Genomic DNA, 16,771 nt, shown 5'->3' with positions numbered 1-16,771 from the left:
TAATGTCCCTCACTGACTTGAAAGAGACATAATCCAACTTTGGTGAAATTGGAAATAACGCCATACTAAAATGTTCTCCATGTAACTGAGAAGAAGCAAATAAAAATAAAAAAACCATATTTATATGGTATATTTATCTAAATTAATCGATGCTTACCTAAAAAGAAAAATTAAATCACTCAAGCGATTTGGTTAACATCATGGAAATCCTGTAAACAAAAAGTAGCGGCATCAAGGAATTTGGACCCGATTTGAGATAGAATTCGTTGTCAGGTCAAGTTACTGAACTTAAAACATCAAAACTGCTTCTTGTTCTCATTCTCTGTACCTTAGCCGTACTCGTGTAAGTAAAATAATTACCCATATTTTTACTTTAGCTTCTTGATGGATTCCAATTAGTCAAACCAGTGCATCGAAAGAGCGGAAGATGTCGAATCATAATCTGCTGTGTTGCACAATCATTAGAGAAAACTTTATTTTCATTTGCTTTGAAAATATTACCAATGACATTCAAAACAATCGCCAGTGAGGAAAATAGTAATAGATGACCCGAAAAGTAAAACAATGATTGAAAAGTGAAAATACAAACTCGACGAAACAAATGCAGGACGAAATTTTGTTCTCACGAAGAATCAGCATCGGCCAAAGTAATTACTGGCAACCGATACAGAATAGGGAAAAACAAAAACACCAACAGAATCGTATAAACTATTTTCACGTCTCCTTTGTAACTATTTTGAATTTTTTGAGATCCAACTACATAAATTTTTGTAATCTTTTTAGGCCACCTGATGTTTGTTTTTGACAGAACGAAAATTTCATGTCATATTCGGGACAGAAATTTTTAGAGTCAAAAAGTATCAACGTATTTTTTGTAAATGATGCTCAGCTGCATGAATTTCTAAAATACTGCATGTTTTCATGATACGAACACAGAGAAACTTGGACAGCTTACCTGAAGTTGGTATTCAACGGATTATTTGTGTCTTGAAAGATAATTGAAAATTTTAGACTCATTCTATTTTGTCTCGCGCGGTAAGCTGCCTACTGGCAAGAAATGGGAAAAAAGATTCTTTGCTGTGTCCTGCCGCGAATGTTTAATTGGTCATTCATGTTTTGAGATATATAGACTTAAACGACTACAACGCACGCAAACTGGCCGCAGTTTGTTCAAATTAAGCCTCTCGCGCATGCTCGCTGTTTGAACACTCCCAACAGACTATGCATGTAGTACAGGTGGCTTGTGGTGTGGCCCTTATTAAGCTTTAACTGTAAAACAGTACAAAGTTGATAAAGTCGAGAGGTGAGAGCAGGAGAAGAATGCATGAGACAAAGAAACCACGAGAAAATGGTAGTCCTTTTTACTGTAGAATCTCGTATATCCGATGAAACACATTTCCTCGTCCTTTCCTGAAGAAACGTAGCTTTCAAGTTGTGAAATTTTTATAACTTAAGTCAAATGAAAAACAGAGGTGCACTAACTGACCGCTATGAATCAATATATTGATTTTTATCGAACCGTATTTTCAAACTTTGATTCATTGACTAATCAATCAAGGCAACTAGGAAAAAGTAATAACTTGATTTTGTAATTCCTAGAAACAATTAATTCGCAACAAACACATTTCTGATTGCTTGTGGCCTACATCTCATTTCGACCTACATACATGTTAATTACCGCGTTTTCCTCAACTTAACAAGAATGAACATAAGAGCTTACTGAAAATGCTACTCTAGATGTTGACGGTAAACTAACAATAAAGTTTTGCTTAAACTTAAAGATGCCATCACCTTGGCAAATGTAGCCGCTCTCAAAAAAAGGAAAAATATAGAGCCTGCATTACAAGGCTGACAGTCAGCTGAAAAACATTCTTGAATTTGCTATATTTAAAAGACTTAAAAAACGAAAAAAACAAAAGAACTGACTTAACATCAGTTTCTTTGTACAGACTTGTCGTAGTTCCTTGTATTTATTTAATGACCAATAACCATTTGACGAAATTTCCAGCCTGAGTCTAAAAATCTTTGGCAACTGTATTTGAATTAAGCTAACCTATTAGCTAAAGTAACTCGTGGCTCACCATCACAAAAATTCCAAAATGACAAAAAAGCGGCGAGATCATAACGCATTCATTTATTAACCTTGCCTTGAACAGTTGCTCTTGTATTTTTTATTTCAGAATAAAAAGGCTCGTAAAGATAAACTGAATAAAACAAATGAAGATAGGCGCGGATCCCACAGTCAATAGCCTCATAGTTTTGGCGACAAATATTGAACAAGTCTGATCCTCTCCATGTGAGCCCGTACTGTGGTCACACTGAAAGCTCTCTTAATCACTGACTCAACGTTAACTATTATCATTTAGAAAGCTCGGCTAGTCAGGAGCCAAACAGTTTTTGGCAGTCAAAAACATGGATATTGTTTGGTAGATGCCCACCTCCTACCTATCAGTGACCCCTTCTTTCCTAATTTTCCTGACTCTTCGCTGCTTTAGGTGTAAAGTGTGACGAGCTCTTAAGTTGATCCTGGAGACTTTGTCCGTCGCTACAAAATTATTTTTATTAATACATCAGGCACTCTAGACTTTGATAAACAGGTGAAAGTTTTAAAAATTCTCACAAAAATCATTATTTGTGTCCACTGAAGGAACAAATTTTACAGGTTTTGTAGAAGATAAGTTCCTTAAGGTAAAGATATCCACAAAAAAGCCCTATTCCAGCAGATACTGTTTGTAGATCTAAACTTGGAACTTAAAAGCAAACGACTTTAAAATTTAAGGGTTGCGCTGGTTAGTGTATACCTTAAATCACTTAACAAAAAGTATATAAATCAAAATCAAATCTTGTGTTTGAAAACTAACAAAAAATCAGCCTTCAAAACAGAAATGAAAATCAAATCTTTAGTGTGTTTGAAAACTAGCAACAATGAGCCTTTAAAACAGAACATCCACTTCACTTTGAGGAACTTGCTATCATGTGCATTTCACTGAAGAAATGTGACAACCACTCGACCATGTTCATTGCTATTATAACAACATTTATTTTTCTGATTTGTCCCAATGTTAAAAGATCCTCCTTCTCCCCCGCAAGATTTAGCAATATTCCCACCTCCGTTTCCCCCAGAGTAACCACCACCGCCACCAGCTCCGTTGTTCCCTCCACGAAAACCACCGCCACCTCCGAATCCACCCTGATACGCTCCACCCTCTCCTCCCTGGATATATCCTTTACCTCCTTTTCCACCTTGTCCCCCTCCACCCTTTGCAGTCTTTCCATTGCTAAAGAAGCCGCCACCTCCACCACCTACAATGATAAAAACCTAATCGGTGATCTCCTCTATAAAACACAGTAATTACAAGTTGACTCTTCCATAGCGATTCGTAATATTTTGTTTAAGTTTATTTCTTTATGTTTGGATGTTAATAAAATTTGACGACAAGTCAGCACGGCAATTTTTCGTTAGACTCGGTTTATTGCAGCTGTTTAGTTTAAATCCTCAATTAGCCGATAGAAACCCTTGTCAACTGTGTATAAACATCATTGTAGAATTTTTAAACAGCGTACGAGCGAAACTCAATTGAACTTCAGATATTGTGGAGAAGAGAAAAAACTTCAAACGTAGAGTTAACTTAAATAAATAAGGTTTTGATTAATCTTATTCTCGTCTTATTATGTGGTGAATTGAATACACTGATGGAATTTTTCTCCTCTCTCCGCTTACCTGGAAGTTGACCACTGGTTTTCCCCCCATGTCCATTGCTTCCTCCTGACCCCAATGGCGAGTTGTTCCCAGCATTCCCTGTGGTGCTTATGGACGCATCACATCCTGGATGTTGTTCTGACATCTTTTTAATCCCCCCTCCACCTCCAGCTATGATCAAAGGCGTGTTGCTTCCTCTCACCACAAATGTACCTCCACCACCTCCGGCATTTGAATTGCTGGACGACTTCGATGCACCTCCTTTTTGACCAACAAGTAAACGAATGATCTCGCTTTTTTTCAAATTAAAGTTTCCAATCATCCTTGCCCCTCTTCCTCCGTTCTTGATGACACTGCCCTTCCCGTACCCCCCTGAGGCTCCTATTGCTTCAATTCTGTATCGACCAGTGTGTGGCACAGTCCACAGTTGAATACCGCTGGATAATGTAACTTGTCCGTCATGGTCCTGACCTGTGTAGTGACTACCGATTGAGGCTGGACCCTTGCCGCCTTCACTCGCATCAAGGGTTGTAAACACAGCTGAAAATCCTGCGTAACAAACACGCAATATTATGAAATTTATCATACTTGCGATGAATTGTCAAATTATATTGCCAATATCGCCAACTGCCATGCTTGAAAAATGATTCCTGCAAATTAAGGGCAATTAGATAAAGAAGAAAAAGCTCCTGAAAATTATACGAAGAAAGTTAAACTGCCTTCTTAAGACTTCTTGAATCCTGGAAGAATAACAATGCTTCCCAGACTGCTTCCGCTTCCTTCTCTGAATGAAAGCCATTTCTATTCCCTATTCACAGTATACTGATATGTATCTAGTAACAAATTCATTCCACATTTCCCTGCGTCTGTTCGATAGAAAGATCAGAGACGATGTCAAAATGTAATAAGAACAAAAAGGTGGAACTCGAGGCGCAGCCGGATATGTCACTGAACTTCATTTCTAGTTCTAGAGTAAGAAAAATAAAGCCATTTAAACCAGTTCTTGTATTTTTTTTGGTTTTGTTACAATTCTCCTTCAAGAAAAAAGAGACACCTTGATATGTTGCATCTCGTTATCTGTGCATTTAGTCCCATTTCCTTTGAATCCATCTTTACACGTGCACTTGTAAGATCCCAGGGTGTTAATACACTCAGCATTCACATCACAGCCGTGAGTTCCTTCACTACATTCGTTGGAGTCTTGAACACAAAAAGGCGGGCATATCATGTATATGAGACCCTTTTTTTAGTACCTTCAGATAATAAAGATAAAAGACGGAGTCTCAAAATGTTACATTAATAGTTATTAAATCACCTGAGCAATAAGTTCCATTTCCATGAAATCCATCTTTACACGTGCAGTTGTAAGATCCCAAGTTATTGTTACACTCAGCATACACATCACATGGGTGTATTCTGTCGGCACACTCGTCTATGTCTAGAATAAAAAAAAAAGAGGACCATCTAGATCACTTACACTACTTCACAATCTACTTTTGATGAAAGTCACCACAGAAAATGTGAGGACTAGTTACCCGTGCAGTTAGTTCCATTTCCATAAAATCCATCTTTACACGTGCACTTGTGAGACCCCAGGGTATTGTTACACTCAGCATTCATATCACAGCTATGTGTTCTGTCAGAACATTCATTGTTATCTGCATCAACAAAAGAAAGTTTATTATTGTATAATAACATAGGTATTATCGTAAAAACAGACCACATTATATCTTATAGCAAGTCACCCGCGCAGTTAGTTCCATTTCCTTGAAATCCATCTTTACATGTGCATTTGTAAGATCCCAGGGTATTGTTACAATCAGCATTCACATCACAGTCGTGTGTTCTGTCAGCACATTCGTTTACATCTAGAACACGGAAAGGAATATCATGTAAATTATACCCTTTTTAAGCCCTCTCAGATAACAAAGATGACACACATAGTCTGAATGTGTTACAATTAGTAACCTGTGCAGTTAGTTCCAATTCCTTGAAATCCATCTTTACACGTGCAGTTAAAAGATCCCAAGGTATCTTTACATTCAGCATCTATATCTACAAGAAAAGGACTATCATGTAAATGAAACCTCTTTTGAGCTTTCTCATACAATGTAAATGAAAGACGGTGTATGAAATGTTTCAATTAGTTACCTGTGCAGTTAGTTCCATTTCCATGAAATCCATCTTTACACGAGCAGTTGTAAGATCCATTGGTATTGTTACACTCAGCATTAACATCACAGTCGTGTTTTCCATCAGCACATTCATCTATGTCTGGAACAAGTAAAAGAATATAATGTAATTGAGATCTTTATTTCAAGTCACCTCAAATGATACAGCCAAAAGACGGAGTTTAAATACATCATAACAAATCACCTGTGCAGTTGGTTCCATTTCCATGAAATCCATCTCTACACGTGCAACTGAAAGATCCCGGGGTATTGTTACATTCAGCGTTCACATCACAGTCGTCTGCTCTAACGGCACATTCGTTTAAATCTAGAACACGGATAGGAATGTAATGTAGTGTGTCGCAAATGAGACCATTTTTTCAGCTTTCTTATACCCTGAGAAAGACGACGTATGATATATTTGCAACTGGTGACCTGCGCAGTTAGTTCCATTTCCATGAAATCCATCTTTACACATGCAGTTGTAAGATCCCAGGGTATTGTTACACTCAGCATTAACATCACAAACGCGTTTTCCATCAGCACATTCAGCTACGTCTAGAAAAAGAAAAAGAAGACGATTTAAATGAGTCCTGTAATTTTAATTTTAATAAGTCACCTAAGATGAAGAAGAAAGACAGTCCTCACGAAAACATCAACATTTTCAATAAAAAACTTACCAATGCAATGTGTTCCATTTCCGTGAAATCCATCTTTACACGTGCACTTGTATGATCCCAGGGTATTGTCACAATCAGCATCCAGATCACAGTCGTGTGTTCTGTCAGCACATTCATCTGTGTCTAAAACACGGAAAGTAATATCGTATAAATGAAGCCTTTGTTAAGCTTCCTTATCCTTGCACAATGAAGATGAAAGACGGTGTATGAAATGTTTCAATTAGTTACCTGCGCAGTTTGTTCCATTTCCATGAAATCCCTTTTTACACGTGCATTTGTAAGATCCAAGGGTATTGTTACACTCAGCATTCACATCACAGTCGTGTGTTCTGTTATTACATTCGTCGGTATCTACATCATGGTGACGAACTATAAGTAACTTCACAAATAATTACACCAAAGAAAATATTTGCCCATCTCTTACCACAGACACTGTAACTCCCTCCTGCCCCTCAAGTGAGAAACTGTGCATCATTTTGATAAGTGGTTTGACAAATCTCTCAATACGCCAACAGCGAAAGCTATCAAGATATCAGTCTAACTCAATCAGGCGATGTACCCGAACACGATCGTCCATTGCCAGTGTAACCTTCCTTGCAAGTACAATAATAGGAGCCCACGGTGTTGGTACAGTATGCATTGACGTCACAAGCATTATTTTCCTTGATGCATTCATCGTGATCTGGTTAGTGAATGAAGAAGGAAAGAAGTCAATATTTCGTAAACATAAATTTAGCAGCGGAATATTCATACCTTGTGCTAAATTGCAAACCAGGAGTCCTTTTACTATGATTTACCTTCCAAATACATATCACAATTAACCAGAAGTGCCTTCCCAGTGCCAGATGGATCCAGCCAGTAGTTGCTACTTGCAATGTCTTTCCCTTCACTTGCTTTTATCTCATGGCATGAACGTGCTGGTAACTCCGGAATCGAACCCAAGGGAGCTGGTATAGGTACAATTGTTGGACTTTAAGCACTCATAGGCGTACAAATCGAAAGGGGAGAGAAAAAGGCACGTGGGAATAGAAACAAGACCTGTGTTACATTTATTTTGTTCTCCTTTGACTTGTGAATTCTTAAACACTCTGTTGGTCAAGGAAAAGAAAGGCCCTTCTCTCCTTAGCCCCCCGTTAAGAGCGTCAAGTTTTTTTTTATTTTCTCCCTGACCGTAAGATTCTTGTAGCACTTTAAAAAGCAAATATAACAACAATCACTTGTCAATATTTCACACATGCATCAAAGCTTTTTTTTTTTTGTTAACTTAAGTTAAACTTCCAACACTGAAAGAGGTAGAGATAAAATCTTTCATTATTACAGTCGGGAGATAATATGAAAGTAATTGAGAGTATTGGAAAACGCGGCCTGTAAGAACACTGCGCGATGGAAATATTTATAATTCATTTTATAGAGTATCGGCTGAGTGCTTACCTCTTCCGTTCGAACGGCGAATGTAAAACCACGCAGGGTCTGTGCGGAAATTCTCAGGTCGTGCGTCCTTTGTACGGTTGTTTAATTCACAGATCTGTTCTTTTCTGTTGAAATTATAGCTTTGGCATGTAACTTCCCTTTCACATAAAATATCATGCTACTTTCATTCTCTTGGAAACGAAACCTTTGAGAGTCATGCCGCGAATGTCAACTTCTGTTCTGCATTGTTCCTCAGCTGTTACAAGGTTGGTGAACGAAACACAGATATGAAAATAGCGAAATATCCGCAGCAACGAAAAGCACTTAGAGATACACATATTTTGAATGAACATTTTTTTCTTAGGGCTGACTAAGAACCGAGGGCTGAAACTACCCTACGGAAGTTACCCGGATTTCAACGCCAATGAAGTGCTTAATGTTTCTCCCAAGCGTTCTTTTAAAATCGTCAAACAGAAGAATTTTCCTGTAGGTTATAACCTACTTACCCACAGGGCAATCTGTTTGCCTTATTATTGAGAGCCACTTTGCTTGCCTTGCATACCGAGTAGAGTCAGGAGGCTGATGGCTTTTTCGATCAGGATGACAGCAGAAACAAAACAGGTTTTAATAAAACCGTTTCCGCTTTCAATTAGCAACCCTGGTTATTTCATTATTACGGTAAAGTCAATGTTCAATTCTGTAAAATAAACTCTACCCTTTGCGTACCCCAATAACCATTTGCCCTAAAAATTTCATTCGTTTCAGGCTATCTTCCTATTCCAAAAATTGTTTCGTAAAATGACCTTAAAAGTGCACGAGCTTCTTTAAAATGTTTAGGTTGTCTCATCGTGTACCACTTCATGGAGAAAACGTATTTAGATGAAATAATTTATTATATTAAATACTAGGAGAAAAAGCTTGTTCAGATATTTCATTCAGGGCCTAGTTATGTCAATAAAAATAGTAAAAAAAGGGAAAAATTCTTTAGCAAACTTCGAAATATTACTCTAGGTACGAGCAAGGACAAGAGTTTTGGTAAATCTCACCTTGTCCACGTGGTGTTAGTAAAGTCAAAACGTTGAGAACGAAGCAGTAGGGAACGAACACCATGTTGTCAGAAAATTACCGTTATTCGAACAACCACATTAAGGTTTTCAACTTAAATGGGGACATCAGTGTAACAGCTGAAGTTTAATATGCGTTCAAATACACCACTCTCTTTGTTTGATCAGGAAGCTTTCAGAGGTTTTAACAATTGAAGAAGACCCTCTGGGATGTAATTTGGTTATATCAACTAAGGTGGAATTAGCCACCGTGAAGAGTTAAAAAGCTGACGTTTCGAGCGTTAGCCCTTCGTCAGAGCCAATGACGAAGGGCTAACGCTCGAAACGCCAGCTTTTTTAAAAACTCTTCACGGTGGCCAATTTACAATTTCAACTTAGTTGATAGAACCAAATTACCTTGTTACCCCTACCGACGCAGCACCACAGCCGTTTCTTTCGAAACTTTCACCATTTATTCCTCTGGAATGTAGTTGGTTGGTGAAACTGGATTATACATAATGTGAATTAATGGCTTTCAATTTCAATTTATGGAAAAGACATCCTTCGTGTGTTTTTCTCGTTTGGTTTACTGGATTATGTTCGCATGAGTACATCGTTAGAGCCAGCTACTTGAAGACTGTTTAGCAACTATTAAGATGCTCTCCTCGCTCGCCCAAACTTGATCAAAAAAATAAAAATTTATCAATTTCTTTCGGCAGGGAATCGTCACCAAGCCAATCAACTCGTTTCAAACTTAGTGAATGAATAATAAAAAATATCTATGAGAACAGGCTTTTTATACAACTGCCCAATACCATTGCAGTGAATATTGCAGAGTGCTTTCTTTTACACTTAAGTTAAGATCTTATTGGATGACAATCCCCGTTCAGGCTTCCGACCCATGAAGGCTGTTTTCAAACCTTGTAAACGGAGAATTAACCATATCTGCAAAGATGAGCTTTTATAGAACACACAGGACCATCTCAAAAAGAAAAAAAAAAGTACTAGTTGTGCTTTGCTTAAGTTAAGTTCTGCAAAGGAGACATTTATAATGAGTCAAAAATTTCCCTCTGTAGGCCTCTAAGCGATAACTCACTTAAACGAATAAACTATCCGCCACATTACGTCTATTGTCGTTGAGTAGAAGCTTTTTATACTCACGATGGGAAAATAAAAATCCCAATTAGAAGAATGCTTTTATGGACGAAAAAAAGATATCAACTAGTGCAGTAAACACCTTTAAAATTGAATAGAAACAAAAGATAATCCTTCGCCGTACAGCCTGGTGTTTTTATTGTCAGCCAGTGAAAAACCCAGAAATATTTTATGAACTCCCTGGTTACAATTTTGAGGCACGACGACACGTACTCGTTTGCAGTATTTTTAGGCCCTAAGCCGTCCCCTAAGCACTTTTGAAAGCGCTAAAATTTCATATTATTTTCAGGACAAAGCTTTACAGAAATAACGTGATTAAAAGAATACAATACATTAGAACAGCATTTTTTTTTTGCTGAAATAGCTTTCTGTAGAATTTTACATACAAAATATGTTTTTATAAATACAAAAAAACATAACGATAACCGAATAAATTCGCAGAAAGCACTGACTGACAGAAAAACATTTGAATCATTTTATTCTTAAATGTGTAACAATTGAAATGCTAATGAATAAGTAAGACTGACCTCACAGAAGTTCTTCTATATAATGATTAACTTGTCCTCATTCCTTTCAAGTTATTCAATGACCAACTGCAAGCACTACTGATTACATTTTCCAACGTAAGTCTGAAAAATCTTGACAGCCCTATTTACATTAAACTAAGCTATATGAGAAAGTAATTTGTGGGGAAAATGGTCCCTACCCTTAGAAAATATTCAATATTACGAAAAAAAATTTTTAACACAAACCTTTCAAAGTCTCCGGACACTAAGGTCAGATACTTGACATGGAGGTATTTAGATACACGGGGGGGGGGGGGGGTAGTAGCCTCCAACCCCCCCCCCCCCCCGCTCCGTAATTTTTTTTTCTTTTATCGCTTTGTCATTTGTAATTTTGGCCTTACCTTGAGAGTCACTACAAAAAAACAATTAAAATACATCTCTGACTTCAAACTTTGCCTGACAGATGGAAGTATAAAAAATGCTTTCAATAGACGCCCGTTTGTGTCCACTGACCTAAAGAAATGAACGCGAAACCCCTGCACTGGAAAGTCGGATGAATTGTTCCGAACAGGAAAGAAAAGAGCCGGAAAATAAAGGACTTAAGATCCACAAGTTGCGCTGGTTAACCTACTGCTTAAAACACTTACTGAGTCTAAAGAAGAAACAAATGGTTGTTTAACTCTTCAGTGTAAAAACAGTCATCCTTCAAAACAGAATTACCACTACACGTTGAGGAGAGTGCTGTTACCTGCATCTTAATGAAGAAATGTGATGATCACTCGACCATGTTCACCGCTATTATAAGAACATTTATTTTGCTGATTTGTCCCATTGTTAAAAGATCCTCCCCCTCCCCCACAGGAATTGTATATTTGCACTCCCACTCCCCCCAGAATAACCTCCACCGCCCCCAGGTCCCTTAACGCCTCCACGAAAACCACCGCCACCTTCAAACCCACCTTTATACTCCCCACCCACTCCCCCCTTAACATATCCATCGCCTCCTTTCCCCCCTCCTTGAGCAGAAGACGTGTTTCCATCACTGAAGAAGCCGCCGCCACCACCACCTACATTAATAAAAAAAATTTATTAGGGGTCTCTCACAAATAGCACCTATTTGATGATTTCCCACATTTGTCGGTAATGTCGCAATGTGATTGGCCAATTTGACGTTGTCGATACGGGTAGAGACAACACTGCTGGCGTCAACGTGTCACACAACGTGTCATGCACTGAAAAAATGGTTTCATTTGACGTCGATATTAAACCGACAGTGGTTTAGCGTGGTCTGTGCTCTCATCGATCATGATATTCATAATTACAGTGGTCAAAATTTGTTGTGGACTCGCTTGGCTGCACCTCGTAAGTCCATGACATTTTGATCACTGTGGTGACATATATCGTTGTCGATAATAGTGTATGAAGACCACGCTAGAGCACCGTCGATTTGTTAAATTTACTTTTAAGTGATTAATAACGACTCACATTTTTGGCAGATAACTTTATTTCGTAAGGTTTGGATGTTTATCTGAGAAAGCTGTTGGATATCGGTAATATAAATAACTTATGAGCACAAGTCAAGGCTACAATCCCAAAACAGTTAACGTTTAATCCAAATTTGCAACTAGCTAACAGGCTAACTGTTCCAGTGTCAGCTCCTCTGTCAGAGATTAATTAACAGAAAGTAATGCTCTACCAATTCGGGCTTTAGTTATTGCTGCAAAATCCAACTCCATCACTGGGTTGAAAATACTGATGGATGCCAAAAAAATCTCAGTAATTATAAGAAAGAAATTATCCGCTTACCTGAATTTTGACCATAGACATTTCCTCCCTGTCCATTTTTTCCTCCCGGTTGTGAACGGGTCCCTGCATTCCCTGTTGTGTTTATGGACGCATCACATCCTGGATGTTGTTCTGTTATTTTTCTAATCTCCCCTCCTCCTCCAGCAATGATCAAAGATGTGTTGTTTCCTCTCACCACAAATGTACCTCCACCACCTCCGCCAGTTTTTTCTTTGGTAGCTCCTTCCTGACCAACAAGAATACGAATGATCCCATTTTTGGTCAGGGTAAAGTTTTCAATCATCCGTGCCCCTCTTCCTCCTTTTTTGGTGACGCCGTCCTCGCTGTACCCCCCTGAGGATCCTATTGCTTCTATTCTGTATTCACCAGTGTGTGGCACAGTCCACAACTGAATACCGCTGGACAGTGTAACTTGTCCGTCATGATCCTGACCTGTCTAGTGGCTACCAATCAAGTCTGGACCCTTCCTTCCATTCTTACAAAAGATTTGTAAACACAGCTGTAAATCCTTTGTAATAAACGCGCAAAAGGAGTGAAGTTATCATTTCAGTAGAAGTTTGTCAAAATTACCACTGGCATTTCCAATATTACCAGTTTATTACACGACTCGGGCAGTCAGAGGGCCAATAACTAAAATCAACCAATCAAAATGCTCTATTGCCGGTCGAATATTCTCTAAGTATTGGACCGGGTACTGTCCCCAATGGTCCCGAATGATACCGCACTTGTGTCCCTTTGAACTTCAGTCGTATAATAAATCTCTTATTAACCAATCTTGCTCGGGACCCGTACTGGAAGAATATCGGCTCTCGGTCTTTTTTGTACGGACCTCGCTGCGCTCGGTCCGTATTGTCACTAAAGACCTCGGGCCGATATTCTCCCAGTACGGCCCTTGCGCTTGGTTAACAAGATATATATATTATAGCATTCTTTTAACAGAGTCAAAGTGCGTCCATAAGTCTTCTAGCGACCTGTAAGAACAAATAGGTTTCCCTTTTCTTTTTTTGCCATAAAAGACTACGTCCCTTGAGAATAAGGAGACTGCTTATCTTACTGCCGCACTGGAATTTACTCCGCCAAGTGAGCGTCTTATGCCTTAGCTGTTATTTAGCGGCATAACAAGCGTAATTGAAATAAGGTTGATTTTATATAATTCTGTTTCAATAACATTTTCGTTGATTGAAATTCTCCATATTGCCATTGTTGTTGCCGTTCTAAACAAGTGACCTTCATAAAATGAATGTATTTACCAGTGCAGTGTGTTCCATTTCCATAAAAACCTGCGTCTTTAGACGTGCACTTGTAAGATCCCAGGGTATTGTTACACTCAGCATTCACATTACAGTCGTGTGTTCTGTCAGCACATTCATCTAGGTCTAGAACAAGAGAAAGAAGACCATTTAAGTCCGAACAGTTATTTTTGTGCCTTTCTACAGGTCATCTCAAATAATAAGTAACACTTAGTCACCTGTGCACTTAGTTCCATTCCCATGAAATCCATCTTTACACGTGCAGTTGTAAGATCCAAAGGTATTGTTACACTTTGCATTCACATCACAGTCTTGTGCTCTATCCGCACACTCATCCATATCTAAAACACGAAAAGGAATATGATGAATTGAGACCTTTTTGTTTAGCCACTTGAGATAATAACGATCAAACCTAGAGTGTGAATACGTTACACTTGGTTAACTGTATAGTTAGTTCCATTTCCTTGAAATCCATCTTTACACGTGCAGTTGTAAGATCCCAGGGTATTGTTACAATCAGCATTTACATCACAGTTGTGTTTCCTTTGGGCACATTCGTCAGCATGTACATAATCACAAACATTATTAGATGTGTATTATACTTTACCTTTAAATGAAATCTTACCTTCAGACCTGAAAACTATTACTCGACCAAAAAAATTTACCTCTCGGGCTCCTACGTTCAATCCCGTAGACCTTACGAATAAGTGCACCTATGGACACTTTTGCAATTAATAACCACGGACACGGTGACCCCTTCTCCTCCCCCCCCCCCCCTTCATCCCTCTAGCGAATAAGTCATTTTGATAAGTAATTAGACTGCTTTCTCAATAAGCCAACAGCATAGCATCAGAAACTCCATCTAAATAAATGGTGATGTACCTGAACAAAAGCGTCCATTGCCAGTGTAACCTTCCTTGCAAGTACAGTGATAGGAACCCCTGGGGTTGGTACAGTATGCATTGACGTCACAAACATTGTGTCCACTGATGCATTCGTCAGAATCTTGTTGATGAAGGAAAACAAAGAAGTAAAATCTCATAAACATTTTTTAATCAGGGAAACAGTACATTGTACTTAATTGACAATCATGGCCACACAACACAACAGAATTTTAATATTTTCTTTCAATTTCTTTCAATAGCGCAAATAATTTGCATGCTATTTCAGTTTGAAAAAAAGCGCTAATTTTCCTTCTGTGATACAGTTTATGGTCACCGATGGCTTGTAGCTTGCGTCTTCATCGGCCGGATTTGTCAACTAGTTTGGCGGCTCAGATTTCAACACCTGTCAAGTACTGCCTTCTCTCAAAATCGTTAAAAGGGAGAATTTTCGAGCAGGATATAACCTACTTACCCACAGAACAATCTGTTTTTCTCATTAATAAGAGCCACTTTGCTTACCTTACCTACCAAGTACTGACAGCTGCCTATTGAGTTTTTTTTATCGGGATGACAGCAGAAACGACAGAGTTCCGTTTCCTAATTCAATTCGTTATCATATTATTTTCAAATCCCTTGTTATTTTACTTTTAATGGAAAAGTGAAACTTTAGTATTTTCCAGCTACAGGCTGTATTGTCCAAAATTATCAGCCAGTGTCTTATTTCTAAAATCTCCAAACTAGTTACATTTTGCTTTAGAAGAGGCTATTTTGAGGATCGTCCCCGTTGGGCATTATTGAGCCGTCGAGCGGGATCCAAAAGTCGAAAATGGAGTTTATGGATACCGTTGTAGAAACAGAAATTGTTTCTCCTCCTTTGGTTGCTAAAAGCCATATTACCCTTACATTATATCCTTTGTAGTCTTCTCATTTCCATAACATGTGTCGTAAAATAACTTCAAAATATGTGAACATCTAACGAAATCTGTACGAGCTTATCTTATTGCAGTCCAAGGGGAAAACATTTTTAGATTAAATAATTCATATATCCAATACTAGTAGAATAAGTTCGCTTGAATATTTCAAGGCTTAGCTGTGTAAATAAAGATAGAAAAAAAAGGAACATAATGCTTTCGCAAACTTTGGAATGGTAATTAGACGTGAGCAAGGAAACAGCTCTTTGAAGGAAAATCTCACCTTGTCCTTCTGGTATCAGGGAAGCTAAAACAGCGAAAACGAAGCCGTAGAATACATGTACCATGTTCTCCCGTTATAATTAGAACCACCACAGTAAGGTTTTCTACTTTGAGGAGCACCTCAGGTAATTATAAATTGGGACAGCTGAAGTTTAATCTACGTTCAAATACGCGACCCTATTTATTTAATTATGGTGTAAGGCTTTCAGTGGTTGTCACAATTGATCATAAATTAGTTCCACTGGGATGCAGTTGATTGGTGAAACTCGATTATTCATAATGTGTATTAATGGCCTTTTAATTCAATTTGTTGAGGAGGATGTCCTGTTTGTATTTTCCTAGTTTGTCTTAAGTAATCCGAATAACCCTCTAAGCGATACATGACAGGAATCAGTAAACGAGCCGCCACATCACAATTCTGGTTTTTAAGTTGGCGCATTTTACAGATATCAGTAATGATGACCACGCACGAGATTACTGCGTGATGGATGTCCTCCCCTTGGGTGGGATGGGTGAGATTTATTGGGTGGACTACTCGCATGGATCGCATATGTTCCGTTCTAGTCTTACCCCACTGCGATAATGCAGTGAAAAATGGTTAGAAAAACTCCCCAAATGGGAAAAGAACTGTACGTCAACAACAGTAAATTAAACCTTTTAAGGTTAAACTACAAAGAAGCGGTATATTTCAGCTACACTACTCAACAGACACTAATATATTGAACCATTAGGTTTATTTTGCATGTTTCGGCCGAGCACCAGCGTACAATAATGAAGGAACACATACTCAAAACCATTGCATTTTCAGTAATCGTTACCAAAGCACACGACAAAAAGACATACCGAGAGCTTAGCAACCACTAACAAACATCGTGGTTAGAACGGTGGTCAGAAAAGACCCGCTGTAAAAAACCCCGTAGGGAAAAAGAGACAGGAAATCTAGGTAGGAATCAGGCACAAGCTCACGCAACCT

At 38.4% G+C, this 16,771-nt stretch overlaps 3 protein-coding genes across 3 annotated transcripts in view; 1 reads left to right on the top strand and 2 right to left on the bottom strand.

Moving 5' to 3' along the window:
* The window catches only part of LOC148721277 (QRFP-like peptide receptor), a 90,962-nt gene that overhangs the window by 73,262 nt on the left and 929 nt on the right, over window positions 1-16,771 (top strand). The window lies entirely within an intron of this gene.
* LOC148721279 (uncharacterized) lies at window positions 2,916-4,247 on the bottom strand. The gene is made up of 2 exons (XM_088735909.1): window positions 3,722-4,247; window positions 2,916-3,303 (listed from the first exon to the last, which is right to left on the bottom strand). The coding sequence occupies exons 1-2, from the start codon at window positions 4,020-4,022 to the stop codon at window positions 2,984-2,986; spliced, it is 621 nt and encodes a 206-aa protein (XP_088592035.1). The 5' UTR covers window positions 4,023-4,247; the 3' UTR covers window positions 2,916-2,983.
* LOC148721278 (uncharacterized) lies at window positions 7,014-15,863 on the bottom strand. The gene is made up of 4 exons (XM_088736051.1): window positions 15,800-15,863; window positions 14,604-14,726; window positions 13,940-14,062; window positions 7,014-7,233 (listed from the first exon to the last, which is right to left on the bottom strand). Exons 1-4 carry the CDS (start codon window positions 15,861-15,863, stop codon window positions 7,094-7,096), a joined length of 450 nt encoding a protein of 149 aa, XP_088592177.1. The 3' UTR covers window positions 7,014-7,093.

Source organism: Stylophora pistillata, chromosome 10 (assembly GCF_964205215.1).
Source record: "Stylophora pistillata chromosome 10, jaStyPist1.2, whole genome shotgun sequence".
Lineage (NCBI taxonomy): Eukaryota > Metazoa > Cnidaria > Anthozoa > Scleractinia > Pocilloporidae > Stylophora > Stylophora pistillata.
Note: the sequence above shows the minus strand (reverse complement) of the source record. Positions and strands in the feature narration are given on the sequence as shown.

Bases quoted from the DNA above. Each gene is read 5' to 3' on its own strand.
- LOC148721279 (XM_088735909.1), bottom strand. From the start codon at position 4,022: ATGATTGGAAACTTTAATTTGAAAAAAAGCGAGATCATTCGTTTACTT. The intron at 3,304-3,721 runs GTAAGCGGAGAG...TTATCATTGTAG, and splicing joins AACCAGTGGTCAACTTCCAG to GTGGTGGAGGTGGCGGCTTC.
- LOC148721278 (XM_088736051.1), bottom strand. From the start codon at position 15,863: ATGGTACATGTATTCTACGGCTTCGTTTTCGCTGTTTTAGCTTCCCTG. The intron at 14,727-15,799 runs GTGAGATTTTCC...TTCATCAACAAG, and splicing joins CCTGATACCAGAAGGACAAG to ATTCTGACGAATGCATCAGT. The intron at 14,063-14,603 runs GTACATCACCAT...TTCGTGTTTTAG, and splicing joins CAATGGACGCTTTTGTTCAG to ATATGGATGAGTGTGCGGAT.